This window comes from Piliocolobus tephrosceles, chromosome 4 (genome assembly GCF_002776525.5).
Source record: "Piliocolobus tephrosceles isolate RC106 chromosome 4, ASM277652v3, whole genome shotgun sequence".
Lineage (NCBI taxonomy): Eukaryota > Metazoa > Chordata > Mammalia > Primates > Cercopithecidae > Piliocolobus > Piliocolobus tephrosceles.
The window spans coordinates 32,126,611-32,151,737 of NC_045437.1; the positions used below are offsets into that span (position 1 = coordinate 32,126,611).

Consider the following 25,127-nt stretch of genomic DNA (forward strand, 5'->3'; position numbering starts at 1 on the left):
AGAAAAAAAGGAAAAAAGAAAAGAAAAAAAAAAGGAAAAAAAGAAAAGAAACAAAAAAAAAGGAAAACAAAATTCCAAAGCCATTACCTTTTAGATTGTGGTAGACAGATTTATTATACTGGATTTTGCTTCTTTGCAAATTAAAAAAAGTTTTTGTCCATTTGGTTCCCTGAGATAGTTGCAGTTTCTAGTTCTATGTGTATTTTCTAATTACATAGCATACAAGTCTGTAGAGTTAGGCATTTCCCTTCTTAGACCCCTGGAGGAAACTTTTTTTCCAGAGCTGAAACTCGTACCCTCTTTGCTTGAGACATTACCTCTACTGAGTCTTGATACTTTGAGTCAATTAAAAATGAATCAATAACTATTTATTGCATGCCTGCAAGCAATGGGCTCCTCCATTGGACAAATGTCCTGAGCATTCTTAGAATTTCGGGTCTTCCTGGCAGTGGACTTGGCCTCTTAACAAAGGCCATGCTGTATCTTGATGATTGAGCATCCAGCTGGTTTTGCCTGCTTGATGGCTCACTGGCCCGAGCATGGGTATGACTCTGACTCTGCTCACACTGTTCCCTCCTCAGTGTCTGGGAGGTTTCATGGGAGAGGAGGAAGACTTTGTCAAGTTTTGCTCAGTGGCCTGAAATTTAATCTTGTGCTCAATGAGCACAGATTTAGTTCCTAATAAATTCTGTCCTCAGCTGTGTCTTATTTATCTTTTAACAGCTCCCTGGCACATGTAAGCAATTAATAAATGGTTGCTATTATTAGGATTATGATTATACAGATGCCTCTGCAAACATTTTCTTTGTCTCTGCCTTTTCTCGGGCTCTAGACTAAGTGCCCAGCTGCCTCCTGGCTGTCAGGCACATTTGCACCTTTGCCTGTGCTGTGATGTAGGCTCAGCCAAGCATGCCTTCCACCCTCCTCCCCTCCTATTAAAATCCTGTTCACACAGTTAGGACCTTTCTAATGCCTCTTCCTCACATGCAGCCTTCCCCCAGGTTAGAGCCCATTGCCTCTTCGTCTCTCCTCTGTGTTGTTTCTTGTACCCCTCCGTAGTAAGCTATGGTCCTACCTGTAATAACTTCAGTTGTTTACATGTCACACCCTCAGCCTCTCATTGAATGTGGTGGAGACTGTATTTACAATGCTCACTCTGCCAGTCTCAGGACCTTGTATAGTTCATACATGTTTGTCTGATTCACACTGTCATAGAAATTCCAAAGCCACCAAGTCTTTGTTAAACTTCTTCAGGAAGAGTAGAGTGAGTGCCACAAAGTCCTGGCCGTATATCCCAGAGACATTCTCACGGCTTAGCTGTTGGGTTCGAGGCCTCTGCCAAGGATGAGGGGGCTGGCGCTGGACTCCAGCAGGTGGAGTTCCTTGTATTTTCACAGATCACCAGGAATCATAATAATAGTTCATAGAAAAATAGCTTATTGTCAAAAGTTAGAGGTCCACCTTGCCTTTTGGGGCCCTGTAAGCCACATGTTTTCTTGAAAATAAAATAACGAAGAGAAAAGTAATTATTCTTACTCACGTAATTTTTTGCTTTTGTAAAAGAGAGACCTGTGAAAGACGGGGATACCCAGCTTCTCACCACATCAGTTTCCTTATCTGTAAAATAGAGAGGATCATAATACCCATATCACAGTCTTGTGAGGAGTAATTGTTTTTATGCATATAAAGTGCTCAACAAATAGAGCTTTTATTATTATTATTTTATTTTATTTTTATTATGTTATTATTTATTTTATTATTACATATGTGCTTAATAAATATTAGCAATGTTAATTATTATTATATATATACTTAATAAATGTTAGCAATTATTATATATGTACTTAATAAATGTTAGCAATTTTTATCTCATTACCACTAATGCACTAATGGACATTGTCTAATAAATAATTTCTATGATGTTGCTAGCACTGGAGAGACATGAATCTTTGAGTTCACCTAAGCTACTGTTCACCCTGAAAAGATTCAAGAAATATCAATAATCTCAAACTTTTTTTAACAGCACTAACTTTCTTTTTTTAAAATTATACTTTAAGTTCTGGGATATATGTACGGAACATGCAGGTTTGTTACATTGGTATACACGTGCCATGGTTGTTTGCTGCACACATCAACCCATCATCTACATTAGGTATTTCTCCTAATGCTATCCCTCCCCCAGCCCCCCACCCCCTGACAGGCCCTGGAGTGTGATGTTCCCCTCCCTGTGTCCATGTGTTCTCATTGTTCAGCTTCCACTTACGAGTAACATCACTAACTGTCTAATAGTTGTGCATATCCATTGTCGTGCGTCGCTGTGACCTGCCATCCCACCCACACATAACATCAGGTTTATTATGCCACACTAGCCACTTGATTCACCTGCACATTTGATCGTAGGTATTAAAAAAGAAGTGCGAATGGCAAGGAATAAAAACTGAATTCTTTCTTTTATAGTGCTGCAATTTTGGGGGTGGGGTAGGGCTGAAAATTGCAGTTACATGGTTATTACAAGGCAATTACCTCAGCAGTACTCTTCTTTCTTGCTCACATTTCAAAGGAACACATGTGCAAAGGGCCTTCTTCTCCTTTAATGGTCTTGACATCGCATCATACCTAAGGGCAGAGCTATGACAATACTTCTCTTCCTGGTTGCCAAAAGTAACATGCGGGGGGGCACATCGCAGTTGTAAAGGCAGAATGGCCTCTTTTTGGTGGCTGGCTTGGAATTGCAAATATTTTTATTTCTTTCCTAGGAGATGGCTCGTGGAAGAGAGGAGACAAACACGACTTTGAAGCTAAGCAAGCATACTCGTCCCTCCAGACGGTCACTCTACTGAGGACAGTGAAACCTGAGTTTGAGAAGTTTTCCATGGAGGTGAAAAGTTCGGTTGAGAAACAGGGGCTCAATATGGAGGATTACGTAAGTGCCTGATTATGAACCTAGGCCTTCAGCATCCTGAAAACAGTCTTCTAGTTAAATCAGAGATGACAGAGTGTCCCATTCTGAGCCATTCAGAAATTCCTAGGTTCAGGTCTGAATTTCACTGTTGCCTTCTGTGTGTGTGTGTGTTATTTTTTTCTTTCTGGGTGGTTTTCCTCCTTCCCTCCCAAATATACTCACTATCATCTCACCCTTCACTTATACTTTTTCAGCTGCTGCAGGAAGGACAATTGCTTTTTCGTGGGCACTTGTGGTGGTGCTGGGTAGAATGTCTGTAGACTTCCATCACGTATTTGACTAAGAGGGTTTTGGGGGAGAAGAAGGATGAAGGAGTGCCAAAGGTTTGCATGCCTCATTTTTCCAAAGCTTGGTGGCATTGGGGATTTGGGGTTTTAGGAGACACTTTGTTTTGGCAGCCTGGCTTAGCGTTCTGGCTAGTCTGCTTGTGGATGGTGTGGTTGCCTCTTTCTGCTGGAAGTTGCTTCCTACTCACATATTGCAGGGCTTCATATTCCATTAGTGCTGTTGTTACTAGTGCATTTCAGGAGTGGACAAGAGTCAGAACCTTAGTTCAGACTGAGGATTAAGCAGAGGGACTCATCTAAGAGCTGGCACTGCAGGCAGCTGACCACACCTCATTTGGCATCATTGTTTTGACTGCCTCTGACATGCTTTGCTGCATGGCCAACACGCCACTCCTGTAAATCCTTCCTTAGAGCAGGATGAGCGGTGGGCACCTTGGACTATTTGAGTAGTGTGCTGGTCTTCAAAACGAATCACTCTACAGCATCCAAAACTGAAAAGGAGCACCTTCTTCCTCCTCTTCTTTTGTTTTGAGTCAACATTTCGCTCTGTCTCCCAGGCTGGAGTGCAGTGGCGCGATCATGGCTCACTGCAGCCTCAAACTCCTGGGCTAAAGCGATCCTCCCTGTTCGGCCTCCTGAGTAGCTGGGACCACAGGTGCACACCATCATGCCAGCTAATTAGGAGCACATTCTTAATGATAGGCATACGGCCTGGATAGTCCCTGCTCAAAGTGGATAATGATCAACTTCATAAGAGATGGCCACTTCCAAACAGGGTTTCTCCTAGTTTCTCTACTTGAAGTACCACAGAGTACTGGCATTGGCCTCAGAGCTGCCTTCAGAGTCTAGATCTAGCCCTTCTGAGCTGTGTGATCTTGGAAAAATTGCTTCATTTCCCCGATTCAAATTACTTTTTCCTGCTGGAGGATTTCGGATTATTTACCTGAAGCATTTAGCACTATCCCTGTCAGAAAGTTAGAACGAAATAAATGGTACCTCTTTTGTACCACTGTTTCAAGATTATACCTGTCTTTATAGGAATTTGTTATCAAATGGCATACAAAGGGTCTTATAAACATATTTATTAATGTTTTAAATGTTGCATATACTATACTCACATCATTTAAAATATCTTTTGACTTTTTAAATCAGTGCTGTCTGGTAGTTATACAATGTGAGCCAAAAAAGTGAGCCACATATATAATTTTAAATTTTCTAGTTGACACATTTGAAAGAGTGAAAAAAAACAGGCAAAATTAATTTTAATAATATATTCCAATTAACACAATATAAACATAATATGTCAACATTTAATCAATTAAAAATTTTTAATGAGATTTTAATGTATTTCTTGTACTACGTCTTGGAAATCCAGTGTGATTTTACACTTACAGTGTGTGAAGCCCTTGTTCAAGTGCTCCACATGACATAGCCACACATGACTAGTGGCTACCATATTGGACAGCGTGTTCTGAATTATGAAAGAAGTAGGGTTTCTGCAACAGAGCCTACGCTTAAGGAAGCATAATGTAGTGCTGTCATCATCCAACTCCTTTGTCTCAGAAATAAGAAAGAACACAAAAGGTACTGAACTTCCTTCAGTAGTGCTGCCAAATGTAGGCTGGGTCGTTATTGAAAACATCAAACTCTTTTACATATGCCACTGTATATTATTTTACTTTATTAGGTTCATATTAATTTTATGGTTTAAAAACTCAACAATGGTGCCATGTTGTCTGGTTTCCTCTCATTGGGCAAAAGTTGGCATCCCAGCCAGGAACAGTGGCTGATGTCTGTCATCCCAGCACTTTGGGAGCCAGAGGCAGGTGATTGTTTGAGCTCAGGTGTTGAACACCAGCTTGGGCAATATGGTGAAACCTCATCTCTACAAAAAATACAAAAATCAGCCAGGCATGGTGGCATGCACTTGTAGTCCCAGCTACTTGGGAAGCTGAGGTAGGAGGATCACCAGAACCCAGGGAGGTCGAGGCTGCTGCAGTGAGCCGTGATTGCACCACTGCGCTCCAGCCTGCGTGGCAGAGTAAGACCTTGTCTCAAAGAAAAAGCTGGCATCCCACTACTGGGTAATTCTTCTTGGTTATCTGTTATTCTGTGTTCATAATATTACATCTTATTTTAATGGTAGTCTAAGCAAAATCTCACTGGAAAGGTATACCTACCACAAAGATTTATAGAACATTCCAAACCTAATAAGAGCACTGTAGAGATTATTTGCAGCCCTAGATTACCAGACTGCTTCCCTCTGATAGTGGGACTGTTAAAACTGACTTTATAAATAAATAAAAATTAGAATTTTAAGTAGAAGTTAGAGCTAACTATAATAACTTTTTTTAGTTCTGAAGATGTGTCCATCTTTTGTATGTATGTAGGTTTTAATGGGGCCTTTTTTTTTTTTTTTTTTTTTTTTTTTGAGATGAGGCCTCCCTGTGTTGCTCTGGCTGTTCCTGGGCTCAAGTGATCCTCCTGCCTTAGACTCTGGAGCAGGTGGGATTACAGGTGCACACCACCATGCCTGGCTGAGTCGGGCTCTTGTAAACACCAGCTGCAGATGTTTATCAAGTTAGGTTAGACAGGTGGTCCTGGTAAGTATCATGGGAAGGAACTATGGGAGCCAAAGAGCCAGCACCTGGTGTGGCTGGGTTCCCAGAGACTAGTCCTTGATCTAATGTGGTGGGAGAGCCTGTAGGAGTCTGGGGTCTTCTCTCTAGACTCAGTCTTTTTGCTTCTCTTACTTGTGCTAATGAGTTGTCTCATCTGCTTTCTTAGAACTCCAGTTGATGATACCCATCGTGAGCTCTTCGTTCTCTGCCATCCATCTCGAATTCAGTGACTTTGGTGGACTCTCATTTGTTCTAAAATTTACCATGCATTTCCAAAGAATCACATAATCTAGGAATAGTGGCAGTTTTGTTTCTTTTAAATTCTTCTACTTTTAAGTATGTTTAATTGAAAGTACTTAAGAAGCTGGGCACATGCCTGTATTCCCAGGTACTTGGGAAGCTGAGGTGGGAGGATCACTTGAGTCCAGGAGTTTGAGCCCAGACTGGGTAACATATCAAGACCTCATCTCTAAAAAGATAAGTAAATAAAGTAATTTTTTAAGAGTATAATTAAGAGTGTGTATACTTAATTCAAGTAGTAAGTATATTGAATTAAAATTAAGTATAATTAATGAAATTAAAACTTCAAATGGCCTTGGGTGGGATCCCAATACATGTTAAATATAAGCAGTGATAGTGGGCATCCTAACTTTAATGTAAAGAATGTAAAGAGCATATGACAGAATTCATATCTGCTCACATCACCACTTAAGCATGATGTTTGCTGTGGAGTTTGGGGGACACTCTTTATTAGATTGGCAATTCCCTTTTCTCTCTTGTTAGTGAAGTTTTTTTCTTTGGCAAAATGATTCCTTGTAATACGATAACTGAAACAAAAAGAGCACATCAAGCATCAAGGTTTGTATAATGTAGGTTAAGGAAAATCTTTGGACATAGGTTTTTTACTTTAGGTGTTACATGTCATATGATACCACTGACTCTATTTCATGTATGTTAGTATTGCATTCATCATATTACCATGTTGTCAGCATCCTTAAAAAGGTTATGATCTTCTGAAAATGAAAAATTTGAAACTTTAAAATATTTACAGACTATATGAAAGCATTGGGAGAATAGAGTAGCAATGATGGTTTTAGTAAAATTAATGTTCCATATTTTTAACTTACCAAATTTTGATGGATTAATGCCATTTTGTTTTGGTAAAATTGATCTCTTCTCTCCTCTATCCATCTCTTGCCCTCTCTCTTTTTAATTGACTTTTTAGTAGAGATAATTGCACATTTATATGCAGTTTTAAGATGCAATACAGAGAGATTCCTTGTATACATTTCCCAGTTTCCTGCAATGGTAACACTTTGGAAAATTATAAGATCACAACTAGGATATTGACACGGATACAATGCAATTATTATGCTCAGATTTCCCAGTTTTACCTATACTCTTTGTGTGTGTGTGTGTGTGTGTGTGTGTATGTGTGTATGTATTAAGTTCTATGCAATTTTATTCTGTGTAGATTTGAGTGTATGAATTTTATCAAATGTGTATTCTTACACATATTGTGATACTCAGTGTTTCTTTATTCTGTTATAAAGTTGCAATGTGAGTTGCATTAGTAGATGTTTCTGGTTGTAACCATTTATGCACTCCTAGAATAACCTAGGACCATCTCAACCTCAAGACTGAGTTGTTCTATTTCCCAGTTCACATTTTGGAGAATATACTTATGGTTGAACCTACACATGCCTGCCTAGCTGAAGATTTTCAGGCCAGGTTGTCTCAAATGCTATTAGCAGCCTGTAAATTAGCTTCCCTGAGTCCAGTGTTCACTCTAGTTTCCCTCAGCTTGGGTGGTACATGTAAGTGGTGTGACAGAAAATACGGTTGTTTAGGGCTAGTCTATCACTGGGGCTGTAAGTGTTGCATATATTACAATTGTCTAGTCATTAGTCCATGTATCTTATGATAGTGTCCCCACTATTCCTATGGGTAATATAATATTTTAAAAAAAGCATTTGTCTTTTTACTAGTGAATCAAGGGGAAATCTATTCCATTCTGATGCATTGTTTTTTGTTTGTTTTTTTTGAGACAGAATCACACTCTGTCGCCAGGCTGGAATGCAGGGGCACAATCCCGGCTCACTGCAACCTTTGCCTCCTGGGTTCAAGCGATTCTCCTGCCTCAGCCTCCCAAGTAGTTGAGATTGCGGGGACCCAGCTACTTTTGTATTTTTAGTAGAGATGGGGTTTCACTATGGTGGTCTATATGGTCTTGATCTCTTGACCTTGTGATCTGCCCCCCTCAGCCTCCCAAAGTGCTGGGATTACAGGCATGAGCCCTCTCGCCTGGCCTGCATCATGTTTTAATGAGGCCCAGTGGCCACCACTGGAGGCAGTGCAGCCCAGTGGTTAAATATGCAGGTTTGGGATTTCATAGACCTGGCTGCCTCTTACAATTCTTATCTTGGGCATCTTTCTGAGACATAGTTCATTAGTTTACTGGCTATCAAATGGGAAGCACAATTTTTAACTGACAAAGTTGTTCAAATAACTCAAGAATTATATAAAAATAATATAATATTCACCACAATGCCAGGCATTCATTGGATGGTAAGCATTCATTGGTGCTTGCCAATGATGAATACTAACCATGATTAATACATGGTAAGCATTCATCGAATGGTAGCTATCATTTTTCTTACTTTTGTTTCTTGTATGCCAGGCTGATCTATATGACACTCTTGTGTGCCTACTGCATGCAGTACTCTTACTCATCCTTCAGATTGTAACTCAAACACCACTTCCTCAGGACAGTCTTCCTGACACCCCAGACTATGTCATGGTGCTTGGTTCCTTGCCATCACAGCACACCCCTTGGGTTGTAATTACACACTGATGTATGGGATTTTCTGATTACTCTTTGTCTCTTCTACTGTAAACTCTTCGAAAGCAAGAACTACTCTTGTTTCTGCCCACTCTTGCATTCTCTTACTGTGTACATGGCACATAGGAAGTGGCCAAAGTACCTATTATTATTGTTATTATGGTTATTATTTTTGTTATTATTGAATAGAAAGGACATAAAATCAAACCCACTTCCTCTACAGTGGCGGAAACCGAGGCTGAGAAAGGTGGGGTGGCCTTTCCAAATGTAACTGGCATATTGCAGTCAGTACAGTGATGTTGGCTGGTGGTGGAGTCCTATGCTTAGACCTTATTGGGTACACAAAGCCAAGTATTCAGTTTCTCTTATACCATGGGAGATAGTGTGGGGATAGTAATGGGGTTTCACAGTGGCGGTTCTGAGGACCATCTGGAGGTCACCTGAAATCTAAAGTGAGAAGTAAAGCCCTACTGCAGAGGTTCTCAAGTGTCAGTGGGGCTCTAAGTATGACTCAGACAAGTTTTTGCCAAGTACCTGCCTGGCCTTCTCTGGTGGTTTCTATTGGGTTGCCCATACGTGCAGTGGCCCTCACTCAAGGGCATCTTAATGGTGGTGGTTGGCCTCTGCCCACGAACAGTTCCAATTCCAGAGCACTGGTATTTGGTTTTAGAATGCACTGTGTGGTGGCCAAGCCAAGATTAGTTGCATCTCTTGACTCCTGCCTGGGTCAGTGACTTTCTTTTTCCACTACATCAGTCTGACCCTTTTAACAACAATGTACCCCATAAGGGGGCAAACCCATGACCTGAAGATTATGTGTCTCAGGCTTTGCAAGTGAGCCTGGCAGCAACACAGCCTGAAGTATTTCCTTCCTTTCCCTGCACCCCACCTGCCCAAATACGCACATGTAAGATACTGGTTTCTCTCTCCTCTTTCAGACACTTGGCAAAGTCTGGCTAGGACTTCATCTCCTCTTCATCCTCAGTGACCTAGTTTTCCTATTTTTTTCTGAAGTGTAAACCATCATTCCTTTGATCATCAGATGCTGTTTACTGAGTGCTCCAGAAGTATGGATGTGAGCCTGATCCTGGAAAATGAGTGGTCCCGTCTGGGGTGGGATCCTCACCCTCTAAAAATACTTGAGCAGGTATATAAATATCCATGGCTTTGAGCTCTGGGGGCCCACGAGAGCTGCATTCCTATGCCAGCATGCAGAAAAAAACAACATATACCTTAGTGTAAAGCACTCTGACACGCTGGTGATAATCACAGGAGTCTGGACAGTTTATTTTGTAGCAGATCGAATGTGGCACATATGTGAAAATATCCATGTTTCTAGAGAATCAAAATTAAACAATGAGTTCATTTTGCTCTTTAGTAAGAGATACCTTTCAAATTCATTCATGTTTTCATGAGCTCGTTAGGTGGATGAGGATTTCTTGACCTAGGGTGTGTTAGTTCTTTATAATTATGTACAAAATGTTGTGTGTAAGTGCACATGTGTATACTTTTGGAGAAAAGGGTCAGCACCCATCATCTGATTCTTAATGGGGGTCAGTGTAGCAAAAAGTAGAAAGTCATTGAACTAGACCATGGCTTGTCAATATTCTATTCACTCAGTTACTGTCTTGAGCCGTGTTTATTCACATGGATAGGGCACTACAACATTGTGTATGTCAGGTTGCACTGAAAAATCACTCCCTTGGAAGAAACTAAAGAAAGACCTGAATGCTCAACTGCTACCTTATCTTACATGATAAAAGCCATTAGTTTTATTTCTGAGATGAAAGACATACTCATTGATTCATTCTGTACCAGGGAGACAGTTCAGTCTTTTCGATTCCCAGTGTTTTTACATTATGCTTTTAAGAGTAGACTTAAATTTGTCCCTGCTACTATTTCCCATGTTAGACTGAGTCAGTGTTGGAGACACATTTTCCTCTCAGTCTTGGCTTTTCTGGCCTGTAAATTCCACTTTGGGCTTGACCCATTCTCCTGATTGTGTTTGGCACTTTTGAGACCCATTGGCTGCCTGGCCCTTTAAAAGTTGGTTCTGTCTTTGGGTGAAGTTCACACTCCTTCCCTCATATTGTTGTTGTTTAAGTCAAAATAATACACAACTTTCTAGATTGAAAGGGCCCAATATAATGAATTGAAGAAAAGCCCACAATGAATTAAAAATACATTCATAGTACTAAAGAGTTATAGGTAAACGTGAATCTTCTTTTCTGCCCTTCTCCACTTCTAACTCCCAATTCCCTAGAGACAATCATCATTAATGTTTTATCTGTTTTTCTGCTGTTTCTCTCCATATTTCTAAAATTGATTATTTATATTGCTGTTTTTGATAGTAAAAATTTTGATATATCTCTTGACTTCCTAAAGTGGAAAAAGATTTAGCTAGCTCTTTTATGTACTCTTTCTTTGCCAGTTCTTTCTTTTCCTTCTACCTTCCCAATATTTTATAACATAGTTTCTGGTTAAAAATACATTCATAAAATAAAATGTGAAGAAAAGCTAAAAAAATCAGAACTTTTATTATTATGACCATATAAATACTTATAGTAGAACCATATAGTATTCTATAATTACATACCCTTTCCAGTATAGCTTTTTGTTTTCTCTGACCTTACTAATTGCCTTAGTTTTTTATTTGTTTCTGTGTCTGTGTAGTTCCTACTGTTTCATTTTCACTCTCTCAGCCAAACATTTTAGATAATGTTAATTTTTTAAATCCTTTATCGTCCTACTCTAATCTAGAATAATTTATTTCTCCAATACCACCTGGAAATGTCCTACAGTTCTCTCTTATATTATATCTCTTTTCTTGGGTATCATATCTCCTTCTTTCTTAAATTTCCCCTTATTTTTGAAGAAGAAAGGAGGCATGCATCAAAAAAAATTTGTTTTTTTTTGAGATAGGGTCTCACTCGGTCACCCAGACTGGAGTGCAGTGGTGCCATCTCAGCTCACTGCAACCTCCACCTCCGGCACTTAATAGATCCTCACACCTCAACCTTCTGTGTAGCTAGGACTATACATGTGCTTCCATGCCCGGTTAATTTTTGTATTTTTAGTAGAGACAGGGTTTCATCATGTTGCCTGAGCCGGTCTCGAATTCCTGGGCTCAAGCAATCCTCCCACCTTGGCCTCCCAAAGTTCTAGGATTACAGGTATGAGCCATCATGCCTGGAAGGAAAATCTTTTGAGACTTTAAGTATCAGAAAACATTTTGTTTTAGTCTTACATTTAATTGACAGTTTAGCTGGGTATAAAATTTTCTTTGAATATTAATTTCCCTCAAAATTTTGATGCTGTTACTCTACTGTTTTGTGGCTGTTAGTGTTACCATTCTGATTATTTATCTTTTTCATGCTTTCTTTTTCTCCAGCTCTAGAAGCTTTTAGTATTTTCTCTTTATTGTTGATTGTATCAGTAAGGATCTAGTCAGGAAAATAGAGCCTATGCCAGGTGATTCAACAAGGATTTAATATGAGGAATTACCTTTAAGGTGAAGAAAGAGCTGAGATACCAAATGGAGGAATAAGACAAGCCAGAGATTAGCAACAGCAGAAAGCCATTACCACCTGTAGAGCTGGAAGGACCAAGGAAGAGATAGTTTTCCCAAGACTCCAAAGTTAGGGTTGCCGTTGGGAGATAAAAGGATAGAGTAAATGCAGCTTCTTCTAAAGATGCTGCCCAAGGCAAAGGGAAAGTGGGAGAAATATCCTGGCTTTTTTCTTCTTTCTGGTAGGACCAGAAAGAAGTGCTTCTTCTTGGCTGAACCAACTAGATGTCAGCTGACAGGGAAAGGGACCTGCAGGAGTTATTTTCATATCATATCATATGAAAATATGAATATTTTCATAATCAAATATTTTATATTTGATGATATAGGGCACATCAAAGCAGATGAAGGGAGGGGAATGAATTGGAGGGGAATGAAATAGGCAGACAACTGGATTCACTGGTTTTCTGAAATTTCACAATAATATGAGCATTTTTACATCCTTGTTATAAGCACTTTTTGCTTGCCTTTTCTGGAACTTTAAAATGGAATGTTGGCTCTTCTCATTTGATTCTCTAATTTTCTCTCCTATTTTCCAACTCTTTTTTTTTCTTTTACTTTCTGAGAAATTGACTCAACTTTACCTTCCAGCTTATTTATTGAATTTTTAAATTTTGCTGTCATATTTTTAATTTTCAAGAGCTCTCTCTTGTTTTCTGTGCACCCTCCTTTTAAAAGATAGCACCTTGACTTGTTTCTTGTATACAGTAGTTTATCTTTCTGAGTGCATGCTTTCATCAGTTGTAGAATACAATTTAAAAAATATTTTAACTTATCCAAAGTTGAGATTCATTTTATAATTGGTGGACTGTCATAATTTAATAAGTAGAATTTTTTCTTTCTAAGGGCAACTTAGAAAAAAAGGTGCTTCTTACAATTGCAGGTATATTACATTTGTTGAGATAAGGTTTTTTCCTCTGAGAACTAAATCAGAAGAAAAAAAGAGATAAGTGTTTTGAAAAAATTTTCTTTTACTTTCTGCATAGTGTATGCCTTTCAAGTTCATTTTTTTCTATTAATTTTGATCTCTTTCTCTTATAAACCTTTCTTAAACTTTTGGTAATCCTTAGCTCTCTGTTTATATTTAAGGGTGAACCACTATGGAGCTTTCCTGGAAAACTCTATGTGTATGAGTGGAACTTGTTATAGTGGTGAACTTTACTATAGGGTAATAATGTATCAAGCTTGTTATTCAAAGGATTATCCCAAATATGAATATCTGGAAGTTAGTTACTTATCTTAGGTTGGTCAGTTTTACTACAAAATTCTCCTCCAAATTCCTTCTTGAGGGTCATAAGGCTGCCCTATATTCTGGGGGCCCAGGGAGTGAGAGTCTTACCTTTAGGACAGCAGACTTATTACTTAAACCCAATTTTCAGTTTTATGCTTCATCCAGTCTTCAGTTGTGCCTGGTACCTTCCTGTTCAGATCTTCTTTGCTTCAACATCTTCAGACAATAAAACTAATGCCTTTTGCCTAAATGGGATGGGGCACTTTCTTCTCTGTATAAGGTTAGGGAGGAGATCCGACTCAATTTAAGGTTCAAAAATGGAATAGTTACATAAAAATAATTATGAGAGCTCCTATACAGACTTTCAACTAGTCTTGCTATTTTCAGTGCCACTGCATCCTCCACCTCCAGAGGTAGCAGTGACTCCAGTTCTAGAGCCTCTGAACTGGAATGGCTTTGCTTCTTGTTGGAGTTCCCTGCCACCCTCCTGCGTACACTTTGGTTGTAGTTTTTCAATTCTATTGAGTCAGTTACTTTTCCCAACTTCCAAAATTTTGTTGATATTTCTTTTCTTTTCTTTTTTTTTTTTTTTTTTTGCGATGGAGTCTTGCTCTGTCACCCAGGCTGGAGTGCAGTGGTGCGATCTCAGCTCACTGCAACCTCTGCCTCCCAGATTCAGCAATTCTCCTGCTTCAGCCTCCCATGTAGCTGGGACTATGGACGCCATCTAGCATGCATGACTAATTTTTGTATTTTTAGTAGAGACAGGGTTTCACCATGTTGGTCAGGCTTGTCTTGAACTCCCAACCTCAGGTGATCCACCCACCTCGGCCTCCCACAGTGCTGGGATTATAGGCGTGAGCCCCTGTGCCCAGCTTGTTGATATTTCTTATCTGCTATTTCCTTTCTGTACTCTTTAGACTTGTAGGTTTATGCCTTAAAACATTTATTTATTTCATTTTGGTGGGGATTTTAGAAGGAATCTGTGTTTATATGGCTGTGATTTACCTGAAGTCTCTTCTGTATTGTTGATTCTCAGTACCATGCAAGTGTTCAAAGATGGTGGTGCCATTTTTTGTGGGGTGGAGGTGGGGTGGGGAATAATCTTACCAAAGCAGGGGTAAGAGAGACAGGATGTGTTTGAGGGAATGAGTGAACACATGTTTTGGTCCGAAATGCCCTAGCTCCTTTAGAAATTCCTATTTGATTATAGTTTCTATAGTTTCCTTCTAAGGACCCGCTTTTCTTCATTTACTAGCTCAGTACATTCTTTTACCCTTGTGGACATACCTGACTTCTGTGATTCTTTAAAAACAACTACAGACAAGCAAAACACATGAACAATAATGCATAGCAATTGCTTTGCCAGGTAACAACAAAAAGGGTGGTCTCCTGCGGGTTTGTCATCTTGGTGTATGAAGACTGCTGATTTTACTTTATGTCTGGAGCTGTTTTCTTTAACATAGCTCTTTGTCAGCTTTTAAAAATGAGTCTTTTGTACATGGACAGGAACATCATCTAGGGATCCTGTTCCCAGTGTAAGGAGACTTTTTAGGTTTCTACGTAGATTTTAAAAAATTGAGCTGATTCAATTTTAAGGTGAAGAAAAGGGATATTTACATAAAAATAATTGGAGATATTTGTGTCCTGGCAGGTTATTTGTAGTTTATCACAGTGTAATGTAGCAATTTTATATGCTTTCTAGAATCTGTTAGAACTCTTTTGTTGTAAAATAAGACAGAAAAAAGGTGAAAAATATTTGAGGATATAAACTTGTTGAAAGGGCCCCAGTTACCTTCCATCGTACCTTAGAGATTCTGAAATGAATCCACCCTGTAGTCATCCTTGTTGCAGACAGCATCCTTCTAGTGCCAAAGGAGGGAGGGCAGGGTCCTGACTGTGGCCAACAGCAGTGGACTTGGGCCGAGAAAGCCCTTGGCTAGCTCCCTCATCTTTCTGGTGCTTCCTCTGTTGTGCAGCCAGAGATTCGGACCCCCACCACAAGGGGCCTTCCCATTCTCAGGATTTTGTTATTACATGCAGGCAAACAGTGTTTTTCTAATAGTCTTAATTTAGAGACTGAGTTTCATTGTTATCTGGGTATGGAATTTACTGAGCCCTTACTGACAAATCAGAGTCCCAATAATCACAGTCACCACTTCTCACCCTCCATCTGAGGAGAATTTTTACAATTAAGTATTCTGCTGCTTGTAACACTACATCAGAAACATCTCTTGGAAATTTTCACTACTCAAGCTTTAAAATACAAAGGGCCAGCTTTTCTTCAGCTCTAAACTGTCACCATTCTACGGTGTATAACTGTTTCTCAATGCAAAACCTATTGTTGTATACACAAATTAAGTAATTGCAATGTTGTGTGTCCAATATGTGTTTGCAAAGATACAGTTGTGTAGTTATGCAAACATAAAATTAGAGCCTAGTTTTTAAAAGTGGGTCAGAATTTCTCCAATGAATTTCAGAGATTGGATTTTGTTTTGTTTTGTTTCATTAAAGTTGTGTTAGTTATAAAGAACATGTAAAGTACATTTTAAATAAAATAATGTTGCATCCTTAATACTTTGGCTTTCACATTCAGTTTTATACTTCTTAATGTGACCTCTGTTCTTGTTTTTGGGGTAGAATTTGGTAAATGCTGTTTTTATTTCTAACCAGGTGTTCTGAGCAGGGGGTGATTTTATAACCTTGGATATTTGCCCATTTGAGGTTAGCAGGCCACCCGTAGCTTGTTTTTTCTCCTCATTTAGAAGTGAAACTTTAACTAATTAAACAAATACCCCAGTAGTAACCAATGCACAGCAGTATTGATAGGGAGGTGGGATGTGTGTTTGGGCGTTCCCTCTCTTCCAGGTCTCCCTCTGACACTCAAATATGAAACAAGAGGTTGAGGAGCAGGTGGTTTATCTAGCCAAGGTGTTTGAAAGAGACTGGTTTTGATAAGTAATTGTTTAGAATAGTCCAGATGTCACATGTTGGAAAGTCTAAAATGTTGGAAAACAATGCTCTAATTTCCTTAAATGAGGAAGAAGTGTCAGCATTAAAGCTGTTTAAACCAACTTGGGGCCGAGCACGGTGGCTCACACCTGTAATCCCAGCACTTTGGGAGACTGAGCTGGGTGGATCACCTGAGGTTGGGAGTTCAAGACCAGCCTGGCCAACATAGTAAAACCCCGTCTCTACTAAAAATACACGAAAGTTAGCTGGGTGTGGTGGTGGGCGCCTGTAATTCCAGCTACTTGGGAGGCTGAGGCAGGAGAATCACTTGAATCCAGGAGGTGGAGGTTGCAGTGAGCCAAGAGCATACCATTGCAATCCAACCTGGGCAACAAGAGCGAGACTCAGTCTCCAAAAAACAAAAACAAAAAACTGACTTGGATTTTGATACTAGTTTTGCACAGAAGCAGCATGGGAGGTGACATTATTTGAAAAGTTATCGGATCATCAGTAAAATCTTGGCCAGACACTTCCTGCCCTCTTGTCTTGTACAATATCATTTAATTGGAATTGTATACTCCTACATAAAAAATTTTAAGCTAATGGGAGAAGCTAATGGGAGAAAATAAAATGAAGCCATATTCGCCCCGCTTCCAGCGAGACTGCAAGGCTGAGCTGCATCTGGATAGGAGGAGGCTTGCCCCTCCCCTCCTTCACCCTCACCCCCTTTCTTTCAAGTCAGCCAGGGAATAATTTGTCCATATATAAAGGTCCTTTCAGGCACTGGAGGGCTTTGCTAATTGTATTTGAGAGAATAAAGGTAAACCACAAGTTGGCTTTTAACAACAGAAAAATAATGAGTTCGCATGGCAACATGTTTAATAAGATTAGTTTTATTAGGAAAATGTAATCAAGTGGACTGAGGTCTTGCAGGAGGAATGGCTGATAAAAAGCCATTCATTTTCTTTAGCTAAAGAACTATCAGTTGGTGTTCAGAACACATTTAAATAAACAGGTATTAAAATCTAAAAAAATATATGTTCCTCCCATTTTCTTAGACTAAAAGGGAAACTTGTTTGTTCTGCTAACATTTAATTAACTTTAGTTGTGCTAAATTAGAATATTTGAAGAACTTGGGAATCTCCTGATTAGAGTGCTTTTTGTTTGATTGTAAATAAGTATTTGCTTGCAATTGGCACATATTGGCAGGTGTGGATTTATTAATTTCAAAAATACTATTGAAGTGGTACAATCTGAAAATATGAAGAGCCGCAATACCTATGAAAAAGGTCTTTTCCAAGCAATGAGCTTCATTTTGCCCTTCCGAAAGATAGTCACTGTTTTTTTTCCATTATGTGTGGTGATGTAGTTAATTTCAGTTAGAAAGATGTTTTGCGCTAATGGTGACAATACACTTAAATATGCGTGACTAAAATAGCAATGCAGTGTGGGAATATGTTTCATAATTGAAATGCTATGCTATTTTCTTTATTTTCCTGTATGAAGGAGAAGGGCACTTTAGTTAATTTGGCCAACTTCTTCACAATTGAAACACAATTTAAATTATTGTTAGAATAGTCCAATCACTTAAAATATGGACTACAGACATATGACCAGTTCAGCCTGTAGAAAGAACATGTATCAGCTCCAGCAGTTATACCCGTCAGTGTAACTGAAGGAGTCTGAGGCAAATCTGTAGAGGATAAAAGCTCAGATTTCCTTTTTATTTCCTATCTTTCTTACCCCTTTCAATGCCTCTGAGCACCTCAGGGTCTCAGCATCCTTTTTTTTTTTTTCTAACTTGGTGAGGAACTCTTATATTAGAGGCTCAGTAGATTAGCTTTACCCGGACATTGCATTTAAAGGAGGAACCTGGAAAAGGAAGGCTTAAAGTGAACAAATTTAAAGGTGATATTTTGCTGTCAGTCACAGGAGATGAGAGTGTCCCTCAAATGCCAGGATTTACTCCTTTGATAAGAGAGCCCTGCTCATGAGACATGTCTTCAGTCAGACCACCTGATGGCCACATTCACAGCTGAAACTCCCTTGCATGAAGTTTTGCATTGCACTAGTAAAGCGGAAGCAAAATTACTCTGCATTTTAGATCATTTGACAGCACCCAGGAAAGCATGCCCATGTAGTCAGCCTTCCAGCTTGGAAGAAGAGAGACTGACAGGCCACTGCCAGCTTCCTTGGCCACAGTACTAACCAAGGACTCTGGTGTTTGATGCTGACAGCAGCCAAAGATTTTTAAAGTCTTAGGGCAGTGTTCTGGTTCATAAGGTCTTTCCATTGATGCTGCTATCCATGTGGGTAGATGTGGTGGAGGAGCCCAAGGTAGTGGTTCAATAAATATTAATTGATGGGCGTTAAAATAATCAATGACCCGAGGGCATGCCAGCTCGTGTGCCAGAGACTTTAATTTGTTAAATGAAGTAAACCACACTGAGTTGCTCTTGGAAGTTATGAAAAATGATTGTAAAGGGTTTTTTTTTTTCCTTTTTTAAGCTCAAGCACTTTGATAGTATCCAAAGAAAACAGCCCAGCAGCCGAGTGCAGAACCTCCCTGTGGCCCTGCAAGCAGTGTGTATGTAGTAACAGTTTTAAGTGATATCCTTTCTGGGGTCCAGCCGATTGTTAACAGAGAGGAACTGGAATAAAATATTGCTGGGGATTCAGCCCTCTTACTGATTATAACATTTCAAAGGAGCTCAAGCTGCAGGAAATTAGTTTGGATTAGTATTTATCTTCTGATTTTTTTTTCTCCTCTGGAGAAAAAAACTTGTTTCTTCTATAAAGATCTTTAAAAATCTTGCCCCACAGACCGTGATTTGGAGGTGGGGGGGGGTGCACAGAGGATTATGTTTTGTATAATAAACAATATGACTATTGGCCTGAATTTGAAGACCTTTATTAATTATTTCTTCTACCCAGATATCTCTATGTGGGATAATTACTAAATCACTGGTGTTGGACAGCTGTGTTTCTACCCTGTCTTAAAGATCTTAAAGAGATTTAATTTCTTTGTTAGTCAACAGTTCTGTGTGAGATTGACATATCAATTTTCCCATTGTTGCCACACATACTACATTCATTTCGATCTTAGGTTATTTTTCCTTTTCTGCGCTCAGTGGTGACATATATTTATGGTAACTGTATGTTCAAGAATTCTTTGGATTAAACAGATTTCAGATGTGGTTTATTTGACCTCTCAGTGCACATATATTTTTGCTAACCACTTGACTCTCCCTATCAGCACGCATATAGTTAAGCCTGAAGATGGTTGGTGATTGAACCCATATACGCACCCTCCAGCGCTCACTGAGCTCCTCTGGGTAAGGTATTGTACTACCTACGCGCTGCGAGGACAATTTAGCACCTGTGTTAGGGGCCCCTGGTGGGTCAAAATAGAGGAGCAGAGACGAACCTCTTAAGTGAGGCAAATACAGGAAATCCAAGCTTTGAATTAGAGGTGCATTAGACACGTTTAAGGAATAGTGAAATAACCCCGCTTGAATGGAGGGATTTCTTAGAGGAGCAGTTTGGAAAGATCCTTGTCTTTTTGAAATTTGTTCCTTCCTTGACTGCCAAAACACCGTCATCTCCAAGTTCTCTACTTGGAGAGAACTTGGCTGCATCCTTCTTAGTCTTCTTTGGTGACGCCTACATTGCCGCATCCTTCTTAGTCTTCTTTGGTGACGCCTCTTTTTTACTTCCTCCACGAATACTGATGTTTCCCAAGCTTTTTCCCTTGGCCCTTTTCTCTCTAAACCTAAACACTATTTCTAGGCAACACATCTGCTTGCCCGAGCAGGACGTTCGCCTCTATGTGGATAACACCGAACCTTCTATCTCAGACTCCAACCTCTCTCCTGAGTGACAGCCCCTCTTCCAGTTTCCCGCTGGCACCTCTGCCTGAATAGCACAGTGTCTATCTACATCACCTTCTTGTTGGAGACTGCTCCATTCAGAGTTCTGTGACCAAGCCTAGAAGCGGAATCAAGGAAGATGAAAGTCTGAGTTCAAAGAGCTTATTTTGCCCACAGAAGAATGTAGGAAGGCAAGGGGATAGTAGTAAAAGGTATGACTTCCAAGGATTTTGAAAATCGAGCTGTTTCAGGTGATAATAAGGTCTATGGGCTTGCTACCCAAAGTGTGGTCTATGGACAGTGGCATTAGCGTCACATGGGAGATTATAGAAATGAAGAATCATAGGCCCCCATTCCTCAGACCTACTGAATCATGATCTGCATTTGAACAAAATCCTCAGGGGGCACTGTCTGCGTATTAAAGTCTGGGAGACATTGGTAGAGAGTATGTGCATAAAAGTGAATTGACGAAATTGAATGGAGATGAAAAAATGTCAGGCAAGGAACCAAGAGGCTACGGTGTTGAATGAATGGATAATGCACAGGGACATTGAAGTGGCTCACCAGGAATGCAATCGAATGTGGGTGGAGAGGAATAATGTGAGCTGACTTCTGACCTCCGTAATGTATTCATTATGCCCTGAGAGTGAGGGAGGGCACTTGTATCAGATGATAGTGATATTTGACATATAAGATTTTTGATGCCTCAGTTCTTTGAGAACACTGGTTAAGATGATTTTTTTCCCTTTAAATTCTGCATCTCAGCACTTACAAAATTATAGCAGATCCTTAAATAATGATGAATTGGCTTTGTCAGCTGTGGATCTAAAGAGATTAAGCCTTTTTTTCTGGCCTTATGTCAATTTACAAAATTATTTTCAACAACCGTAAGGCTGACTTTAACAATCTAATGTCCAGTGTTACCTTTTTTTTTCTCATGGTTCATATTTTCCTGACAGTTAATTAAAAGTTGTGTTTGCTAGGGCAAACTTTCTTTCTTTCTTTTAATCCCTCCTGATATGCGGATAACATCTTGGAACTCTTTATACTTGCTAGAGAAGTCATATCAAGTCTTCTAAAGAAGAGACTGATATACTTGGAGTTCCACCCTTGGGTGTAAGTTAGGTGTTTAGGGAAGTGTGTTGCTTGATAAACACATGGACACTGATGTTGAAGGTGCTTGTTTGGTGTTAGGAGACTTCAGTTCTAGTTGCAGCTCCATCCTTCCCTCTGCATGATGTTGGGTGAATCAGGCTACTGTTGTGAGCGTCAGTTTCTCATGTACCCAGTATACTGGTTGTACTGTATGAGGTCTAAATTCCCTTCCAGTTGTAAAATTTTGTGATCTGTAAGCCTGTTAAGAATTCCTATAATGTTGAGGTAATGCATCCCCCTAAGACATGTACCCAGGAGTCTCTCTTGTATGGTGGCCAGTCTATTTATTGGGCTCAGGTCATTCTACCTTCCAAAATATTGAGAATATCTTTATGATTCCAAATCATGATACATCTGCATCTGGAATACTCTGTATAGTTTTGGTAAATTTCTTAAGAGAAATAAGTCTCACCACATTAGTAGAGTATATTAGCCTTAAAGGTTTCAAAAAAGAAATAGAGTATCTTTTAATTGCCCAAAGGAGTGAAACAATTTTCTTATAAAATAGGCTAAAAAGATTAGTCTCTTTAAAATATATAAGATATAGCATGACCCAACCTTGTGAAGACTATGGGGCATTTCTTGAAATTTGAAGACAATGGAATTCTCAAACTGAAGGGATACTTTCAGGATAATTATAATGAATTATTATTTTTCCTGATAGCGAATAAGCATATAAAATTCATTATTTCCATAGTTTCCAAAGACTTTTAAGTGGGTTCCAGAATGATTTAGATCAGTTCAGTATGATGGATTGCAAATGGGAATAAGAGAGTGTTGATCATTGGTGTGTTACCCTATCCTTTTAGGTTGACATTTGAGATCTACAAATGTCTTTTTTTTTTTTTTTTTTTTTTTAAAAAAAAGAATTATTTTGGTTAAATGATGAGAAACCAGTACTGGACTGGACAAAAATATAAATGTTGACCTTGTTATTAACGGTTTTTCATGTGTTCTAAAGGTACGGGCTGTGGAAAAGCTTCTACAATTTTCTAGGCTTAGGTTGTTCATTTAGGAAATTGATTAATATGCAAAACTTTAAAAAATGGCAAATTTCAAATATACATGAGTAGAAAGCTCAGTAAAGGGAAACTCTGTGACCCCATCACTCAGATCCTACAATTATCAGCTTGATCTAATTTGATTTATAACCTTTTCCCTACTCTCACATCCTGAAAATTTTGAGGCAGATCTAAGGCATCATGATTTCATCTGTAAATATTTTAGTATGTGTTTAAAAGATAAGGTTCTTTATTATTTTGTTAAAATTTGTATGCAATGAAATATGTAGATCTTAATTGTACAATTTGGTCAACTTTGCTGAAAGTGTATGTCCTTGTAAGCACCACTCCAATCAAGATATAGGACATTTGTGGGATCATATACTGTTCATTCATGTCCCTTTCCAATCGATTACCACCTCCATAAGCAGGCATTTTTATTTCTATTACCACACATTAGTTTTGTCCAGTTTTGTATTAATACAGCACGTATTGTATGAGTGAAATCATGTGGTTTATACTCTTGTGTCTAGCTTCTTTCACTTTTTAATGCTGCTTTTGAGACTTTGCATGGTGATGCATATCTTATAGTTCATTCTTTTTTAAAAAGTTGCTGAGTGATACTTTTTTTTTTTTTACTGTACTTTAAGTTCTAGGGTACGTGTGCACAACGTGCAGGTTTCTTACAAATGTATACATGTGCCATGTTGGTGTGCTGCACCCATTAACTCATCATTTACATTAGGTATATCTCCTAATGCTATCCCTCTCCCTTTCCCCCACCCCATGACAGGCCCCGGTGTGTGATGTTCCCCACCCTGTGTCCAAGTATTCTCATTGTTCAATTCCCACCTATGAGTGAGAACGTGCGGTGTTTGGTTTTCTGTCCTTGCAATAGTTTGCTGAGAATGATGCTTCCCAGCTTCATCCATGTCCTGGCAAAGGACATGAACTCATCCTTTTTTATGGCTGCATAGTATTCCATAGTGTACATGTGCCACATTTTCTTAATCCAATCTATCATTGATAGACATTTGGGTTGGTTCCAAGTCTTTGCTATTGTGAATAGTACTGCAATAAACATACATGTGCATGTATCTTTATAGCAGCATGATTTATAATCCTTTGGGAATATATCCAGTAATGGAATGGCTGGGTCAAATGGTATTTCTAGTTCTAGATACTTGAGGAATCACCAAACTGTCTTCCACAGTGGTTGGACTAGTTTACAGTCCCACCAACAGTGTTCGTATTTGTCCACATCCACTCCAGCATTGTTTCCTGACTTTTTAATGATTGCCATTCTAACTGGTGTGAGATGGTATCTCATTGTGGTTTTGATTTGCATTTCTCTGATGGTCAGTGATGATGAGCATTTTTTCATGTGTCTGTTGGCTGCATTAATGTCTTCTTTTGAAAAGTGTCTGTTCATATCCTTCGCCAACTTTTTGATGGGGTTGTTTGTTTGTTTTCTTGTAAATTTGTTTGAGTTCTTTGTAGATTCTGGATATTAGCCCTTTGTCAGATGAGTAGATTGTAAAAATTTTCTCCCATTTGGTAGGTTGCCTTTCACTCTGATGGTAGTTTCTTTTGCTGTGAAGCAGCTCTTCAGTTTAATTAGATCCCATTTGTCAATTTTAGCTTTTGTTGCCATTGCTTTTTGTGTTTTAGGCATGAAGTCCTTGCCCAAGACTATGTCCTAAATGGTATCGCCTGGGTTTTCTTATAGGGTTTTTATGGTTTTAGGTCTAACATTTAAGTCTTTAATTCACCTTGAATTAATTTTTGTATAAGGTGTAAGGAAGGGATCCAGTTTCAGCTTTCTACACATGGCTAGCCAGTTTTTCCAGCACCATTTATTAAATAGGGAATCCTTTCCCCATTTCTTGTTTTTGTCAGGTTTGTCAAAGATCAGCTGGTTGTAGATGTGTGGTATTATTTCTGAGGCCTCTGTTCTGTTCTGTTGGTCTATATCTCTGTTTTGGTACCAGTACCACGCTGTTTTGATTACTGTAGCCTTGTAGTATAGTTTGAAGTCAGATAGCGTGATGCCTCCAGCTTTGTTCTTTTGGCTTAGGATTGTCTTGGCAACGCGGGCTCTTTTTTGGTTCCATATGGAAAGTATATGAACTTTAAAGTAGTTTTTTCCAATTCTCTGAAGAAAGTCATTAGTAGCTTGATGGAGATGGCATTGAATCTACAAATTACCTTGGCCAGTATGGCCATTTTCACGATATTAATTCTTCCTATCCATGAGCATGGTATGTCTGAGTGAGTTTCTTAATCCTGAGTTCTAATTTGATTGCACTGTGGTCTGAGAGACAGTTTGTTATAATTTCTATTCTTTTACATTTGCTGAGGAGGGCTTTACTTCTAACTATGTGGTCAATTTTGGAATAAGTGCAATGTGGTGCTGAGAAGAATGTATATTCTGTTGATTTGGGGTGGAGAGTTCTGTAGATGTCTGTTAGGTCCACTTGGTGCAGAGCTGAGTTCAATTCCTGGGTATCCTTGTTAACTTTCTGTATTGTTGATCTTTCTAATGTTGACAGTGAGTTGTTAAAGTCTCCCATTATTATTGTATGGGAGTCTAAGTCTCTTTGTAAGTCTCTAAGGACTTACTTTATGAGTCTGAGTGC

The 25,127-nt window shown here is 39.1% G+C and overlaps 1 protein-coding gene across 5 annotated transcripts in view; it reads left to right on the forward strand.

The window, feature by feature from the left end:
• Positions 1 to 25,127, forward strand: part of NPR3 (natriuretic peptide receptor 3) — a 76,430-nt gene that overhangs the window by 22,606 nt on the left and 28,697 nt on the right. For all 5 annotated transcript variants that reach the window (XM_023216589.2, XM_026455978.1, XM_026455979.1 and 2 more), the window contains one exon: positions 2,757 to 2,923. In XM_023216589.2, coding sequence (XP_023072357.1) covers positions 2,757 to 2,923 — 167 coding nt within the window. The remainder of the gene's footprint in view (positions 1 to 2,756; positions 2,924 to 25,127) is intronic.